Source organism: Lepidochelys kempii, chromosome 16, assembly GCF_965140285.1.
Source record: "Lepidochelys kempii isolate rLepKem1 chromosome 16, rLepKem1.hap1, whole genome shotgun sequence".
NCBI lineage: Eukaryota > Metazoa > Chordata > Testudines > Cheloniidae > Lepidochelys > Lepidochelys kempii.
Window position 1 is genome coordinate 25,800,707 of NC_136395.1, and position 17,958 is coordinate 25,818,664.

The following is a 17,958-nucleotide window of genomic DNA, read 5'->3' on the forward strand; positions in this document are numbered from 1 at the left end:
CTCAATGGCTAATGGCAAAGATTTCATAGGTACTTACAGAATGGGTGTGTGAGTGCAACTGAAAGCTGGGTACATAGGGAAGGTCCAGAGACTATCCTTCTATACAACTCTTATCAGAGGCTTACTAGGTCCAGCTAGACTAAAGATTTTAAAGAAGAACCTGAAAGTTATCCTATGACAACCATGTCTACTTCCACGGAGATAAACAAAAGTTCATCTCAGTGGAAGTAAACACAGGATATGCAGATTCAATATGCAGATACTGGATTTTGATCTTGGTAACTGTTCCTCATGCTTAAGTACAATAAAAGAGAGAAACGTTTCCTTGCTGACATATTTGATTGTAATATTTTGTACACAAAAACATGTCAGTGAATTTGACTGATCTAAAATATATTTATAGCCATAGATAAAAGATGCCTAAGCAATGAGATTTTCAGTTTCTTAAAGGTACACTATGTCCTTTCTTTATACAATGGCTGGGATGATAGTTTCATGCCCTGAATCCAGCATCACAGTGGCATGCATTATTGCATATTTACACAAAGGCTATCACTGTGGTAAGCGGTGAATGGAAGATTGTACTGTCAACAAGATTGTACTGAATATCTGACAGCTACAAAGGAATATCCCAAAACAGTTAAACAAAACCACATGTACTTAAATCCCAATAGATATCCTACTAGGTCAAGGGCATTCCTCTTCAATCAGCACCATCGCACTAATCGTTTAAACTACAAAAACAGTTGCTGAACCAATCACTTACTATGACAAAACATAGAGAGGTTGCCAACTAAGTTTAGCACTGCTCATAACACAAAGATTAACTTAAAATAATGTGTACTCTGAAATAGCGTTTAATATAGGGGTAGTAACAAAAGTGGAAGATTGAAGGAACGAGTTAATTTGAGATGGTTTCATTATCTTATCTCACTTCTATTTATCAGTACTAAATACTTATCTTTATCTAATATGAATTCGATTAGTACCATAAGCGTGCCCCATTATTCATGTAATAGTCTAAGCCTTGCTTATATAACAGCTTATAAACTTTTAGTCTTCTTTGAAGTCACTTTATGGATTGCTAAATGGAAATCTTATATAGAATGACTAACTAGGTGATGATAGAAAGACTGAAAAATTAAGAGCACCACACAGTTCCATATTTTCTACCAGGATTTTCCCTCATAAATCATCTGGTGCCCTCTGACCTACCACAGGAGATTATCTTATCTTACTGGAGAACATTTCAGTCACACCAAATTAGACTTAACAGTCAATGGATACATTTGATATTTTAATCACAAGAAAAATTTGCCATTTTTCATTAAAATAGCTGCTGCCTCTATATAGACTCCATGGAACACCAGAAACTCACAGCTAACTCTAAGTGCACAATTGTTTGGAAAGGTCTGTGGAAATAGATTTCAGAGTGGTAGCCGTGTTAGTCTGTATCAAAAAAGAACAACAAGTACTTGTGGCACCTTAGAGACTAACCAATTTATTTGAGCATGAGCTTTCGTGAGCTACAGCTCACTTCATCGGATGCATACTGTGGAAAATACAGAAGACGTTTTTATACACACAAACCATGAAAAAATGGGTGATTATCACTACAAAAGGTTTTCTCTCCCCTCACCCCACTCTCCTGCTGGTAATAGCTTATGTAAAGTGATCACTCTCCTTACAATGTGTATGATAATCAAGCTGGCCCACTTTACATAAGCTATTATGCAGTGATCACTTTACATAAGCTATTACCAGCAGGAGAGTGGGGTGGGGGGAGAGAAAACCTTTTGTAGTGATAACCACCCATTTTTTCATGGTTTGTGTGTATAAAAACGTCTTCTGTATTTTCCACAGTATGCATCCGATGAAGTGAGCAGTAGCTCACGAAAGCTTATGCTCAAATAAATTGGTTAGTCTCTAAGGTGCCACAAGAGGGAGAATATTATTCTAGTTGACCAAAAGTATAAAATCATATGTTCTTTAATGACATACGATCATCTCTACTAGAAGAGGAAAAAACAGACTGCCTTTCGTAAGACTGAAGTGTACAATGCACTCTCCCATTGATCCATTCTTTGTATCTTTTTATCCCTCCTTAGCCTTGACCATTCTTGGAAATGACACAGACACATGAATTAACAAGGAAGCCTATAGTACAACCCCTTTCCCACCAGAGCTACCACAAAATTGTAAGATAACAGGGTTAATAAATCTTCTCTAGAAACAAGGAAGAGACTATGAACTACAACAGAAACACAACATTTACATGTTGGAAAGTTTTCAGACTCACAAAAATGGCTTTGGAGAGGTGATTCCATCTTTGTAATTGGGAGAGTGGGGAAAGAATAGACAGTTAAAAGGCTCTGATGTAGTAAGTACAATGATACTTAGCGCCTGCATAGCTCTGTTTGTCTTTAAATCACTGTGCACATATTAACTTCACAACACAAATTTATTATCCCCATCTTAAAGATGGGAAAAGTAAGACAGAGAGATTAAGTGACTTGCTTCATGAGCTAGGATCTGAACTCCTGAGTTCTTGGTTTCCAGCCACATGCCCAGTTCACCAGACCATGCTGGCTCATTGCCAATTTCTGCTATCCTACTGTGCAAGATACAAACTTGTTAACTTCCTTTAGGAAAGGGCTCAACACACTCAGTTTGATGTAAGTTCCCATATCCCAAGAGGGATCACATATGGGACAAGAGTTGAAGTGCGGATCTTATCTAAAAAGAGGTTTTAACACAATAATTCATGTATTATTTGTACTTGTGGGGTTTAGAATTAAGTCTCCCAAACCATATTTGAATCATATTAAGTTTAATATCTATTAAAATCATGAATGTACTGTTGTGTATTGTTTTACACCATACTAGACAGTGGCACAGGCCAAACTAAAAACAACATGATCATCCCCTTAACAGTGCTGCATAGTGTATTAATAATGTCTAACCAACTGGTAGCCAAAAACAGCAGAATACAGTACAAATATACCTACAAGTTATATAAAATCCTATAATCCCAGTAGCCTAGAGCTTCAGTATTTTCCATTTAAAAAGGTACAGTACTGCATCTTACCACTGTAAAAACACAAACAAAATAAAAACAGTACCCTAGTAAGCCAGTGACAAAACTCACTGTTTTAGATTCCCAATTTGGATGGTATTCACCCAAGAGTTCTGAAGGAACTCAAATGTGAAATTGCAGGACTACTAACTGTCATCTGTAACCTATCATTTGAATCAGCTTCTGGACCAAATGACTGGAGGATAGCTAATGTGATGCCAATTTTTAAAAAGGGGTCCATAGGAGACCCTGGCAACTACAGGCCTGACTTAAGTACCGGGCAAACTGGTTGAAACTATAGTAAAGAACAAAATTGTCAGACACATAGATGAACGTAATTTGTTGGGGAATAGTCAACATGGTTTTTATAAAGGGAAATTATACTTCACCAATCTACTAGAATTCTTTGAGGGGATCAACAAGCATGTGGACCAGGGGGATCCAGTTGATAATAGTATATTTAGATTTTCAGAAAACCTTTGACAAAGTCCCTCACCAAAGGCTCTTAAGCAAAGTAAGCAGTCATGGGATAAGAGGGAAGGTTCTCTCATGGATTGGTAACTGGTTAAAAGATACGAAACAAAGGGTAGGTAGGAATAAATGGTCAGTTTTCAGAATGGAGAGAGGTAAATAGTGGTGTCCCCCAGGGGTCTGTACTGGGACCAGTCCTATTTAACATATTCATAAACGATCTGGAAAAAGGGGTAAACAGTGAGGTGGCAACATTTGCAGATGATACAAAAACTACTCAAGATAGTTAAGTCTTAGGCAGACTGTGAAGAGCTACAAAAGGATCTCTCAGAACGGGATGACTGGGCAACAAAATGGCAGATGAAATTCAATGTTGATAAATTCAAAGTAATGCACATTGGGAAACATACTCCCAACTATACATATAAAATGATGGGATCTAAATTAGCTGTTACCACTCAAGAAAGAGACCTTGGAGCGATTGTGGATAGTTCTCTGAAAACATCCACTCGATGTGCAGCGGCAGTCAAAAAAGCGAACAGAATGTTGGGAATCGTTAAGGAAGGGATAGATAAGAAGACACAAAATACCATATTCCCTCTATAAAAATCCATGGTATGCCCACATCTTGAACACTGCATGTAGATGTGGTCACCTCATCTCAAAAGAGATATTCTGGACTTGGAAAAGGGTCAGAAAAGAGCAATAAAAATGATTAGGGACATGGCACAGCTGCTGTATGAGGAGAGATTAATAAGACTGGGACTTTTCAGCTTGGAAAAGAGATGACTGAGGGGGGATATGATAGAGGTGTATAAAATCATGACTGTGTGGAGAAAGTAAATAAGGAAGTATCATTTACTCCTTCTCATAACACAAGAACCACAAGAACCATAACCAAATGAAATTAATAGGCAGCAGGTTTAAAACAAACAAAAGGAAGTATTTTTTCACACAACGCACAGTCAACCTGTGGAACTCCTTGCCAGAGGATGTTGTGAAGGCCAAGACTACTATAGGGTTTAAAAAATAACTAGATAAATTTGTGGAGGATAGGTCCATCAATGGCTATTAGCCAGGATGGTGTCCCTGGCCTCTGTTTGCCAGAAGCTGGGAATGGCTGACAGGGGATGGATCACTTGATGCTTACCTCTGGGGCACCTGGCATTGGCCGCTGTTGGAAGACAGGATACTGGGCTAGACGGACCTTTGGTCTGACCCAGTATGGCTGTTCTTATGTTCTTAATTCAAGTTGTTTATCAATTGGGGAGACTGAGTTCAGAGCCCAGATAATAGTTTGCTACTTTCAAGCAAACAGCTGGAACATTAGTTGGGGATTGGTCCTGCTTTGAGCAGGGGGTTGGACTAGATGACCTCCTGAGGTCCCTTCCAACCCTGATATTCTATGATTCTATTAAACATTCTTAAAATGTAGCATTTGTTTGATTTTTTCTGCTTAATGCAACACAGAAAAATTGCCCAGAAGCTGCTTTTTGCAAAATATGACTGGAACAACATATATATAATGGCATAGTCTGGGGGTTTAGGCTCTTAGCAGGACAGTAGCCTGGATGATTATTGCTGTCATATACCCAAAAGAGACAGCTGTCTGTATGGCAAAGTTACCAGTTTTTGATGTAGGTTCCAAATGTTATTGTATTACACACTATTTTATGAGGTGTATGACTAAGTGATTGTATGTTGTAAGATATCGTACACAGTATAGTCCAAATTTTCAACTCTGGTGTTTAAAGTTAGACACCTAAGTGGACTGATTGTCAAAGGTGTTGAGCATCAGCCACTGCTACTAACTTGAAAATGCTAACCTGTGTTTAGCTTCCCCTGATTTCCAAGCAGCAATATTTCCCCACTCCCACTGCATATGGCTTTCAGACTGGCCCTGTTAAACAGTACTAAGGACAAATATTCAAAACAATCTAAGCATGCAGTGTAGTTGTAGCTATGCTGGTTCCAGGATATTAGAGAGACAAGGTGGATGAGGTAATATCTATTATTGCACCAACTTCTGTTCAATAAAAGACATTAATTCCATCCACTTTATCTCTCTAAAACCATCTAAACGACATTTAGGCACTTTTGAAAATATTACCTTATGGCTAGGATTTTCAAAGGAGCCCTAGGTTCTGCACCCCCTATTGAAAACAGTGGGAGTTGGGTGATTTGCTTCCATGGGTTCCTTTGCAAATTAGATTCCATGGTGCTTGGGGATTATTTCCAGTTGTTTTACATGTTCCTAAATCCTGCAAGAAGGCCAGGTTTTATTTACTTATGGTAAGATCCCTGCTTCTGGACCTATCATCTTGAGCATCAGAAACTAATGATCATCAAATCTATAAAAGCTTAAAAAGCAAAGAAGAGATGGTCAATATTGTTGTTAAAAAATCAAGCCTGATCCACTCTGATAGAGTTACATTCAATAGTAGTAAATTGGTCAAATGAAACAACAGGGTTCACGCCATGTCTGTCTGTCTGTCTTGTGTCTCTCACACACACGCAGATGTGCTAGACTCTGACCACTGGGTTGAAAACAGTACCCAAAGTGTATTCACGAGTTTGGCAGAAGAGTGCAAGCAACCAAATTAGGCTCCCGTGATGCAAACATTTAGGCACATGTTTAGTTTCAATCACATGCTTAAAGTTAAGCATGTATGTAAGTGTTTGCAGGAGTAGGGCCTAAATCACAACAATACATACTACTCTGAGGGACGAGGGGAGAGACTTACCTCCATTAAACTTAAATGTATTCCAATGAGGTAGGGCATCGGGGCACTGTGAAGAGAAACAAACAGCTCATTTATATTCAGATAATGCTGGGGATTATTAACATACACTTAAAAAGCCAGCTGTAATATAGGTAACACGGATACAGGATTAAATTTTATTTAAAAAGAGAAATCCAGGTGCAACATTTAATTTGAGCCAAAAAAGGTCACTTTTATTTTGAAGTCTTATCTCTTAATTTGAAAGCCACTGTCTCTAATTTAATAATTTTTCCACTGTAGCTTGCAAGGTGAAGTTGTCATTACTAAAAAACAGCAGTTAAAGGAGGGAAGCTACCAAACATATTATTATTTTATTATGAGTACACCCAGAATGACATCATGGACATCTGTGGATCTACTCTTCAAATAATGTCATTTAGAGAGGTTTGCCCATATGAAACACTATGTGGTTAAATTACTTATATATACCATGCAATAGGACAAGCTCTTGATCCTTTGGCCTATGCATGCCAAGAAGAGAGCATTTTAATATTTATTTATTGCTGAATTCAATAGATCCTGATACAGACTCCCATATTATAGAAAACAGCAGAAACCAGTCCATCTAGCCCAGTATCCGGTCTTCCAACAGTAGGCAATGCCAGGTGCCACAGAGAGAATGAACAGAAGAGAAATCACCAAGTGATCCATCTCCTGTCACCCATTCCCAGCTTCTGGCAAACAATGGCTAGAGACACCATCCCTTCCCATCCTGGCTAATAACCACTGACGGACCTATAATAACCTGTTTGTTGACTGCCGACAAATGTGCTCAGCACAGTACAAAAGATGGAGTAAATTAGCTCATTCATCGAAGAGCTAACATTCTGTGTGCCTGATGGGAGTTACACACCTATATCTAAGTGCAGAATTTTGCCCTAAGCAACCATTGGTATAATAAACTTAGTGCCTTTTTAAACCCATTTTCTGCATAAATTCATTCAAGAGGATTGTAATTGTCTGGTTTCACCCACATAGTAGCGTTGGGAGATTTAATGCACTGGATGAGGTACACCACATGCTGTAATAGGCATGTGATCTTGAAGGTGTGTTGTGGAGGGGTGCTGATCATTGTACCAATGGAGATATGTCTGCAGATTTTGCATCTGTTATGATGGCAGGGTCCGGTGCCACTTTGAGTTGGTGTGTCCTGGTCTGTGGGGAGCTTGCTTCTGATAATAAGCCTGGTGAGGTTGGGGGCTTGTTTGAAGGCCAGAATAGGAGATTCAGGAAAGAGTTCATTTGGGATGTAGTCCCCATTGAGTATGAGTTATAACTGTTTAATGATATGCTGTATAGTTTCCAGTGGAGAGTGGAAGTGGCAACGACGGTGGGGGTGCAGTGAGAAAGTGGGTTTTTTTTCTGTATTAAAGCAGGTTCTGTCGGGGTATTTGGGTGGCCCATTCCACGATGTGATCTACATCTCTGCTGGAATGTCCTTGTTTGGTAAAGGCGGTTTTAAGTGTGTTAAGGTGCATATCCCAGACTTTCTCCTTGGAGTATATTCTGTGGTATCTGAGGGCCTGGGAGTAGATAACAGATTTCTTGGTGCGTTTGGGTGGTTACTGGACCTGTGAAGTGTGGTGATCCTGGGTTTCTTGTCTATAGTTGTCTGTAGAGTTCCATTTTTGAAGCTGATCCTGGTGTCCAGGATGTTGATGCTGGTGTGGGAGTGTTTTAGAGACAGTTTGATGGATGGGTGATGGTTGTTAAAATTGTGGTAGAAATCTGTAAGGCAGTTTAGGTCGTTTGTCCAGAGGATGAAAACATCATTGATGTACCTCAGGTATATCATTGGTTTTATGGTGCATATGTCCAGAAATTTTTCCTTCAGGTGGCCCATGAAGAGGTTGGTATATTGGGGAGCCATCCTAGTACCCAGTGCTTTTCCCATAGTTTCCACAAAGTGTTTGTTGCCGACTGTACAATTTTTATCGGTGAGGATGAAATTGACGATTTTAGCAATGTTTGGGGTGGATATCTGAGTTTTGTCCATTGTCTTGTAAATATTTGAGGCAGGCAGTGATACTGTCATTGTGAGGGATGTTGGTGTATAAGGAGGTGACATCTATGGTGGCAAGGATAGTATTCTGAGCAAGGCTGTTAATATTGCAGAGTTTTTGGAGGAAGTTAATTGTATCTTGGAGGAAGCTGACTCTATTGTGACGATTGGTTTGAGGATGGTTTCTATTATGAGTCCTGATATTTCTTCAGTTAGAGTGCCATGGCCAGAAATGGTGGGTCTGCCTGGGTTCCCTTATTTGTGTATCTTGGGAAGCATGTAGAAGATTCCTGGGATGGGTTTATGAGGGATGAGGTTGTAGAATTTCTCTTAGAGTTGTTTGGGGAAAGATTTGAAGATATCCTTAAATTCCTGGGCAAACTGGGCTGTGGAGTCGTCTCTGAATTCTTTATAGCAGGTGGAGTCAGAAAGTTGTCAGTTGGCCACATTAACGCAGTCATCGTGGTTGAGAACTCTGATGGTGCCGCCCATCACCGCTTTATTTGCTGTTTGGTCACTATTTGGTGCTTGGATTTCAGGAACTGTACAGCTGTCCTCTCGGCAGTGGAGAGCCTGTAGTGGATGTGATGTTTGTTAAAGTTTTCACAGTCAATTTTTTTCATGAAGCAATCAATGTAATGATCTAGTGTGTGGTTTCATCCACTGTGGGGTGTCCAGTCAGGGCATGCTTTTTTCTGATGATTGTTGGTGGGACCTAGTAGTTGTGGGTGATGAAGTCGTTGTTGTGAAATAATTCGCTGAGATAGAGTTGGTGAAAGAATTCTTCTAGTTCTCCACATGTTAGTATGGTATCAGGTTCTGTGGCGGGGCAGAAGATCAGTCCCTTGGAGAATATGAATCATTCAGCTCCAGTGAGGAGTACTTTTGATAAACTGATGATGTTGGGGTCTATATAATGTCCATGTAGTGGGTCCTGGTGCCACAGTTTATCCTAGAGGTGAAGTTCTGTGCATTGCAGAGTTGTAGTTTATTCCCCTTTTTGTATTTGGTTGAATGGCTGTCATCAGGCTTTTTGGATAGTTGTTTTGGGTTTCTTGCATGACCTCCAGGTAGGTTTCCTGATTTTTTTCTTTCCAGGGTGTGGGTGTATGATGATTTCTTGTATGAGGTGGTCCCTTCTGGAGCATGTGAGGTGCAGGAAATTGTTTCTCGGTTTTTCTGAAATCCTTCTGTAGAGCTGAACAGCATATTTGAAGTCACATGTAGTGGTTAGAGAGATGAGATTTTGCTTCTTGCATTTGCTCAGAATGTAGATGTCACTTCCTTGCCATAACAGATGCAAAACCTACAGATATATCTCCCCTGCTACAATGATCAGTACCCCTCACAACACACCTTTCAAGATCCATGGGTCCTACACATGCCTACCACAATATGTAATGTACTTCATCCAGGGCTCTAAATGCCCCAACAACAACCATGTGGGTGCAACCAGACGACCACTATGCTCTCGAATGAACTCACACAGAAAAATGATAAAAGACAAACACCATATCACCTGTGGGCGAACACATTTCACAATCACTTTCACAATCAGAACAATCACTCCATATCTGATCTCTCAGTCCTCGTCCTCAAAGGAAACCTGCACATCACCTTCAAAAGACGAGCCTGAAAGCTAAAATATATAACTTTGCTAGACACTAACAATCATGCTCTTAATAAAGAGACTGGATTTATGGCTTATTACAACAATCTGTAACCCACTAACCCGCCGCTTTTTTGTCCCCTGGCTGCAGAGGTGCTCACGGGCCACTTCACCTTGAATCGTCCCTTAAAATGTGTGTTAGATATGCTAAACAATCTGTTCCACCTTCTATTTAGCTGTGACACTCTGAGCATCTTTCCCAGACCTGAAGAAGAGCTCTGTGTAGCTCAAAAGTTTATACATTTCTCCAACAGAAGTTGGTCCAATAAAAGATGTATTACCTCGCCCACCTTGTCTGTCTAATATCCTGGCATGAACATGGCTACAACAACATAGGCACACATCTTATTTTATCAGAAAAACAGGGTAAAATTATACTAATTTGATTTTGGATGTTAAATTCTTGTAGATTCACGCAAGTTTAGTTCATCTTTAATCTTAAATAAAAGTGACAGGAATTGTAAAATAACCACTATAGTGCCTTCTTATGAAGAATAGACAGAAGCCCATAAAAATGTAGTGTTGGAAGCATTAATAGAAGATGCTATTAAAATCTTATGTATTACTGCTTTGTCTCAACACTATACAAATAGTTTGACTAATTTGTATGTTGATCTTCTCAATCCTTCATATTAGTTTTGCGCCAAAAGGCCACATCAGGATTGCTGCCCTATTGTGCTAGGTGCCATACTAACACAGACAGAGGCAGCCCCTGCCCTGGACAGTACACAACCAAAATTTTTGATTACCTTTTAAAGAGACATTATATATGAATTTTCAGTATCCTACAACAAAATTTCTAGGTCTCATTGAAGTGATGAAGTAGCATATTGCACATCAATGAAGTTTGGGGACCCCAGTAAGAACACTCCTGTTTTTTCCCATTTTGCCCCAACGCAGTATCTTACAGTGAGTTCCCACTTACCAGAGAGATTGCCACCTCAGAACCTCACTCAGTAAGAATTCTGGGGTTCACAATTCACTAGGAGGTCTACAAGTTAGCAGGAGTGTTCGAAACCACTCTCCTGTATGTTGCAGCTTTTGCCATATTACTAGGTATACACACTAAAGTTCAAGGCTTACATGGGAAATATCAAATTGGAGGGTATTTGTTTGTCATTTTGCATGTTTTAATTTCAGGAAATAGATATTTCCTTTACACATACTGCTTCTTTTCTAACGACTGCATTCCAGGAGCAAGGAAATACCCAACAATTTTATACTCCAAGTGCAAACCAGCTGCAAGCTGCACAAATGCTCAACTTCCCTGCGTGCCTAGCTGTGCTGTCCCAGCCTTCTCCAGTATACACTGAAATGAATGTGTTTCTAATTAAGTAGCTTTGAGAACATGACAGCTTCAGTGTCAAAAATACAAAGTCCGAACCTCGGCAGGAAGTCTTAAGACTGTAAACGTCTCATCTAGTGGAACCTTGGCTAAAGTAATGAAAGGAAGCAGGAAGGGTGCCCTACTCCAGAAAACTGGACATTTATTAATGTGTCCAGCACAGCCTGTCACAGACCATAGAAAAACTGAAATCTGTAAAAAGTTAATTAACTGTATCATGTCAATCTTTCAATCTTCCACAATTAATCAACAAATGGACTAGGGAGAATAATATATTTAATAATAATGTGAGAACTGCTGAAATCAGGTGCCAACAAGTGAGATTCTAAGAAGCTGTAAAACAGATATAGCCTAAGAAATTTGGAATTAAATAACTAGGTGATGGATTGCCTAACCAATTTATTAATATGAGGGATCTAATTTAAAAGAAATGTAGCACTTAAACATGTTATAGTGTGGGGGTTATAGTGATCAGATTTAAAAGGTAATATGTTATTATTTATTATTTGTATTGCTGTACTGCTTAGGAGCCCAAACTATGGACCAGGCACTGTAAAAAACACAAAGCATCCGATGAAGTGAGCTGTAGCTCACGAAAGCTCATGCTCAGATAAATTGGTTAGTCTCTAAGGTGCCACAAGTCCTCCTTTTCTTTTTGCGGATACAGACTAACGCGGCTGTTACTCTGAAACAAAGCAAAAAGACAGTCCTTTCCCCAAAGAGCTTACAATCTACTTATAAGACAAGAGACAACAGAGGGATGCAGACATTAGTGTAATGGAAAAGGAGAGTTTTAAACGGGGGGGGGGGGGGTTTGAAGGAGGATAATGGGTTAGTTTTGCAGAGGGTTACAGGGAGTTCCTCCCTAGCATGTGGAGCAGCACAGAAGGAGGCACAAAGATACTTGTTTGAAAATTTAGTAAGTGGGTGATGGAAGCTGCCACAGTGAGTCAATTGGAGAAAGAAGTCAACATCTTGAGAGATGATCGGTAGGATGGGGATAGGTTGTGAAGAACATTGAACGTAAAGATAAAGAGCTTATGTTTGATTCAACAGAGAAGGCGGAGCCAGTGGAGGGATTCAAAATGAGGGGCAACATGGTCAAAACAACAGACTAGGACAGCGGCTCTCAAACTGTGGGTCGGGACCCCATTTTAATGGGGTCGCCAGGGCTGGCTTAGACTTGCTGCGGCCCGGGACCAAAGCCCAAGGGCTTCAGCCCTGGGCATCGGGACACAGGTTACAGGCCCCCTGCCTGGGGCTGAAGCCCTTGGACTTTGGCTTTGCCCCCTGCCCCCACACCAGGGGCTTGGGCTGGCTCAGGCTTCAGTCCCCTCTCCTGGGGTCGCATAGTAATTTTTATAGTCCAAAGGGGGTCGCGCTGCAATGAAGTTTGAGAACCCCTGGACTAGGAAAATGATCTTTGCAGCAGCATTCTTAATGAATATGAATATGGCAAGGTTGCATTTGTCAGGGCCAGAGAGAAGGCTGCTGCAGTAGTAAACGAGACACAAGATGATGAGAGCCTGGATAAACATTTTAGCTATGTGAATAGAATGGTAAAGCTGTGTGTTAGAGATATTATGAAGAAATAATTGGCATGATTCAGACTGTATGTGAAAACCTAGAGAGAGGTTTAAGTCCAAGAGGGTGACCAGGTTACGGGCCTGAGTTACAGGCAGTATGATGGTGTTGTCCATAGTGATTGAAAAAGCAAGCAGCAAGGAAGGCTTGGTGAGGTGGAAGGATTGGGGCAGGCACGGTTAAGAGCTCTCTTTTAGCCATGCTGGGCTTAATCTGACAGACTTCCCCAAGGACATGTCAGAGAGAGAAGCTGAGATTTTAATTTGGACAGAGGGAGATAGGTCTGAGCACAGAGGTAGATCTGAATCCTTACCAAAGGGACTGTAGTTGAATTTGTGTCTTCAGATCAGTTTACAGAGATAAGTTGTAGAGGGAGAAGAGAATGGAACGAAGGACAGATCCCTGTGGAATCCACACAGAAAGTTGCAAGGGGGATGAGGAGGAGCCTCTGAAGGACACACAGAAGGAGCCATTAGAAAAGCAGGAGAAGAACCAGAAGACGACAGAGATATGGAAGCAAAGGGAAGACAAAATAGCACAACTGACTGCATCAAAGACAGCTGACAGGTCAAGGAGGATGAGGATGAACTACTGGTGCTGAGCTTTGGCGAGAGTGGTTTCAGTGGAGTGGAAGTGTGGAAGACAGATTGGAGAAGGTCTAAAATGGAACTGGAGGAGAGGAACTCCAGACGAAGACTGTAAATAGCATGTTCAAATGAGCTCAGAAACTAAATGGATATGGGGCAGTAGTTGGTGAGGCAACCACAGTTAAGGATGAGGGGTTTTTGGTTTGTTTTTAAGATAGGAGAGACTAAAGCATGTTTGTATGATGAGAAGGGCCCTACCAATTTCACGACTGTGAAAGATGTGTCATGGACCGTGAAATAAGCCCTTCCCCATGAAATCTGATCTCCCCCATGTTGCTAGGAGATCTCTGCCAAGGGGCTCCTAGCTGCAAGTCCTGGCTGGGCTGGGGAGGGACAGGACTTGTCCTTCCCTGCACGGCTGCTCTCACTCTCAGGGGGAGATCAGACCCACCTTGGAGTGCCTCCCCCTGCTACAGGAAGCTCTGGGGCTGGGCAGCAGCCCTGAAGGTTCCTGCAGCTGGAGGCGGCTTGTGGATGTGAGTCCGATCTCTGGGAGTGCCCCAGCCAGGCTGGGAGGGACAAGACTTCTTCACCTGCGCAGCTGAAAACATGCAACTGACCCATTTTAAAACCCTCTGGCCGTGAAATTGAGCAAAATGGACTGTGAATTTGGTAGGGCCCTAATTATGAGGGGGGAAAGCCAGAGGAGAGAGACAGAGGTTAAGGAGAACAGTAAGAGGAGGGATGAGAGCAGATACAAGAGAATCAGGAGATGTGATGGGATCACTGAGACAAGTGGATGGTTCAGAGGGGGAGAGAAGATGAGAAACGTGTGTAATATCACCCAACTCTGAAAAATTAAAATAGAAAAAATGCTTATAAATATAGATGTTATCCATCCAAATTACATACAAAAAACTGAATTCTACCAACCCTACTCATAAGTGTGTGGTGAACTTTAGTAGCAGGTATTAGTTATGGATATAGAACACACAACAATCAAAGCATGTGGGTGAAAGTCACATGATGCAGACACATGACAGTTTCTCTCACACTCCATTTTTCACCTACTGCTGGACATCCTGTTCTTCTGTGAATACCAATTGCACTACGATGTTTGGTGTCAGCCAATACCTATTAAATCCCAGATTAACAAAGCTCTAATTCCAGCCACACTTTTTGCTTAAGCAATATGACTGCCTGGGTCTTTTTTTGGCCATTGATTCACTGTTTGCCGTATCATTTTCCAAGGAGAACAGGGTTATTTATAATCAAATGAGTTATACAGGTAAATATCAAACAATAAGAATAGCAATGAGTAAGCATGAATATGGATATTGTGGACTTAATGGCTTCATATTGCCCATTAATTGTAACTGCATTTTTACAATTTGTTTAATTCCTTCCCTCAGGCTAACTAGAGACCCCTTAATTATTTTCCCAGGAGGTGGGCAACTATTAATTGGAAGAGAGGCAGGTGAAATAGAAGGACATTTCTGCTTAAGTGCTAATTTAAAAAAAATATATACTGCCATTCAAGACGCAATGAAATTTAAAAACCACGGACATCAAGAAGGTACATAATTTACAGCTACCTTGGGATTTGTGCAACTTTGCTCATTTATTTTAAGGAAACGGATAGTTACCGTCACAGATCATACTTATTCTATTTGTGCCCTACCTGAGGTACAAACATAGTCTTATTCTGCACCCTTACTCACACTGAGTAGAACCTTACTCTGCAAGCAGTCCCACTGATTTCCCATTGAACTATTCACTGGAGGGTGGCAGAAACTGGCCCAAAACTTTTGAGTATTAGATGCAAATTAAAAACACTATTTTTTTAATTTTAAAGTGGATGAACCTAGTAAACACTGTAACAAAGGAACCAAAAGAATCATTACATGGGGCATTTAGCAAGCACAGGGATGTACCAGGTTGGCCCAAGACATCTAGTGGCAGGTTCATGCAGGAGAGTAGAGTTCAGGGTCTGAGCTCAGTCTCCTGATCAGCAGGGATTATCCTCTCTGATCAGATAAAGGAGCACATCCCAACCACGTGGGGATTTTTAAAGGGGTGTGTGTAAAAAGAAGACTGCACACTAACAGACACACTTGTTCCACAGTTGCTGCAGAGTGGTCTGAAAAGGTGGCTCTCAACTTGCTACTGGGTAAGGATATGCAGGAATACCAACTGCTGACTACTCTATCAAGGGTTATAAAAGTTGGTTTATTCACCTTAGAAGAGATCCTGTTCTCTTTGGCAGAGCCCCCACAACACAATCAGGGACTTTGTATTCTGGGCAACAAAGAGACACCAGCCCATTTTATAGGGCTTAGGGAAAGGCAGATTCTCCCTCCAGGCTAAGTTAAAGGAGAGAGAAAACTCAAAAGGAGGAAGAAGTGTGGGGAAAGAAGAGGGTAATTTTCCAGTGGAAACTGGTCATGGTACCAGGGAGTGACTTGCAGAAACAATAAAAACAAATCACCCCATGATTCTTTCATTGATATAAAAATATAGGTAACTTCCACTTGATTGCTATTCAGAGGCATGCTGACCAGAGACATGAGCCACAGATGCTAGTGCAGACACACTGGCTATACACATCAGCATCTCAGGCCCTGTTACTTGTCATTTGCTGCCATGCCACTGTTCTCAACAATATTGGTTCAAACATCTCCCCTATCATTCTGCTTTACAAAGGAAGAGCAATCTGGCATGAAGGTATAAAATTTAAAGCAGGGAGAACCTCAATGTTTACCATATTAAACTTATATTCTTTCTCAGTGGAGAAGATACAGCAAAACTGCTCATAACCAAGAAACAGATCTCAGTACCATTCTCTCCATGAGCAAGAGTTAAAGCTGGAAGCTGACTGGCAAGGAGCCCCACTGAAGTCATTGCTGGTATAAGCGAGTAGTATGATGGTCCATGCTACTCCTTCTCCTTCAGTACAAGCAGTAATCTTGTTGGAACAGGCAGATTCTTATGCCACAAGCAGAGATTTCTGGAATTTTTGGCTCTGTACACTGCCACATGAAATAGGGATTTAGCTCAATATAAAAACAACTTTTTTTCAGTCTTGAAGAATCCTTCCAAAGGTAGAAAGGAAGGTAGAGATGAAGTCCTGACTCTCTTATAAAGAGGAAAATTAGAAGGGTGCAGATGTGAGAGAGAAAAGTGAATGCTCCAGCTAAGGTAGGGGTTCTCAAACTGGGGGTCACAAGGTTATTCTATGGGGGACACGAGCTGTCAGCCTCAACCCCCAAACCCCACTTCACCTCCATCATTTATAATAGTGTTAAATATAAAAAAAAGTGTTTTTAATTTATAAGAGGGTCACTCTCAGAGGCTTGATGTGTGAAAGGGGTCACCAATACAAAAGTTTGAGAACCACTGAGCTAAGCGGTTTGTCTGAATTCATGGGACAATTGTGCTAAAGGGAAAAGAGGTCACTTTCAAGATGGATATTCAGGATGGCAACGGTGAGAGAACAATGGTATCATCTGTATCTTGCATTTTGCAAATGGCTGATAATTCATTGAGCAAAATTGGACGGATGCTGAGAAGTAGACCTTTCAGCTGAAAAGGTCCAGGTTCTTGGGGTCCTTGTATTTATGGGTCCTTTGTCAGATCTGGTTTTCTATTAGATGACAGAAAGAGATCCTGGAGTCCAGTAAGCGTAGATGTGCTCAGAGCCTTTGGTGGAATCCAATATGATTTTTTCCACCCACTTTGAAGTCGGGAGAAGCGAGGCCAGAGTGTGCCACAGACCCTTTGCTGGGTCTATGATGTCCTTGTTAATCAGGAGGGTGATTCTTGTGGGTTCCGAGGATACCAAATAAGTTGTGTGTGTTTTCCTGGATCACCATCATTTTCATGCCCAATATCTCAACTATCCTCCATAACTCCTGGAAAGCAATGATGTCATCAATGGCCAGTGTCAGGGCTGGCGAGGATTCCTTCAGAGGGGAGGGGAATGGGTTTGCTTAAGTTCTCGTGCAGGCATTCTTGCCACCGATGCCAGTGGTAACTGAAATCTCCTTTTCATAAAGACATGTGAAGGTATCCTGCTCTGAGGTCTAGGAGAGGGAAGGCCAGTGTGGCCATAGTGATGGATTGTATTGGTAATGACTTTTCTGTACCAGGAAGAAATAAAGACAGACAAATGTTTCTTGGCTGGAGAAGAGTTCTGAAATCAGAAGTGGGATGGATACAGTCAAGGTTCTTTCTTGCTGCCACAGACAGTAAGTGGGAACTACAGGAGGCTCCGGGCTGCTCATGTAGGAGAGCACAAGGTGTACATGTGGACCCACTGGACTCTGCTAGACAAAAGATTCCAAGCTCACATGCATGAGGTGCATGCACGTTTACAGTGCAATCTACACTGACTCAGGCTCGAAGAAAAATCTCTTAAAAAGGAGATATTGAGAATAGGAAT

General features: G+C 41.1%; 1 protein-coding gene across 6 annotated transcripts in view; it reads right to left on the minus strand.

Moving 5' to 3' along the window:
• The window catches only part of DENND1A (DENN domain containing 1A), a 377,679-nt gene that overhangs the window by 141,346 nt on the left and 218,375 nt on the right, over window positions 1-17,958 (minus strand). For all 6 annotated transcript variants that reach the window (XM_073313958.2, XM_073313955.2, XM_073313954.2 and 3 more), the window contains one exon: window positions 6,292-6,337. In XM_073313958.2, coding sequence (XP_073170059.1) covers window positions 6,292-6,337 — 46 coding nt within the window. The remainder of the gene's footprint in view (window positions 1-6,291; window positions 6,338-17,958) is intronic.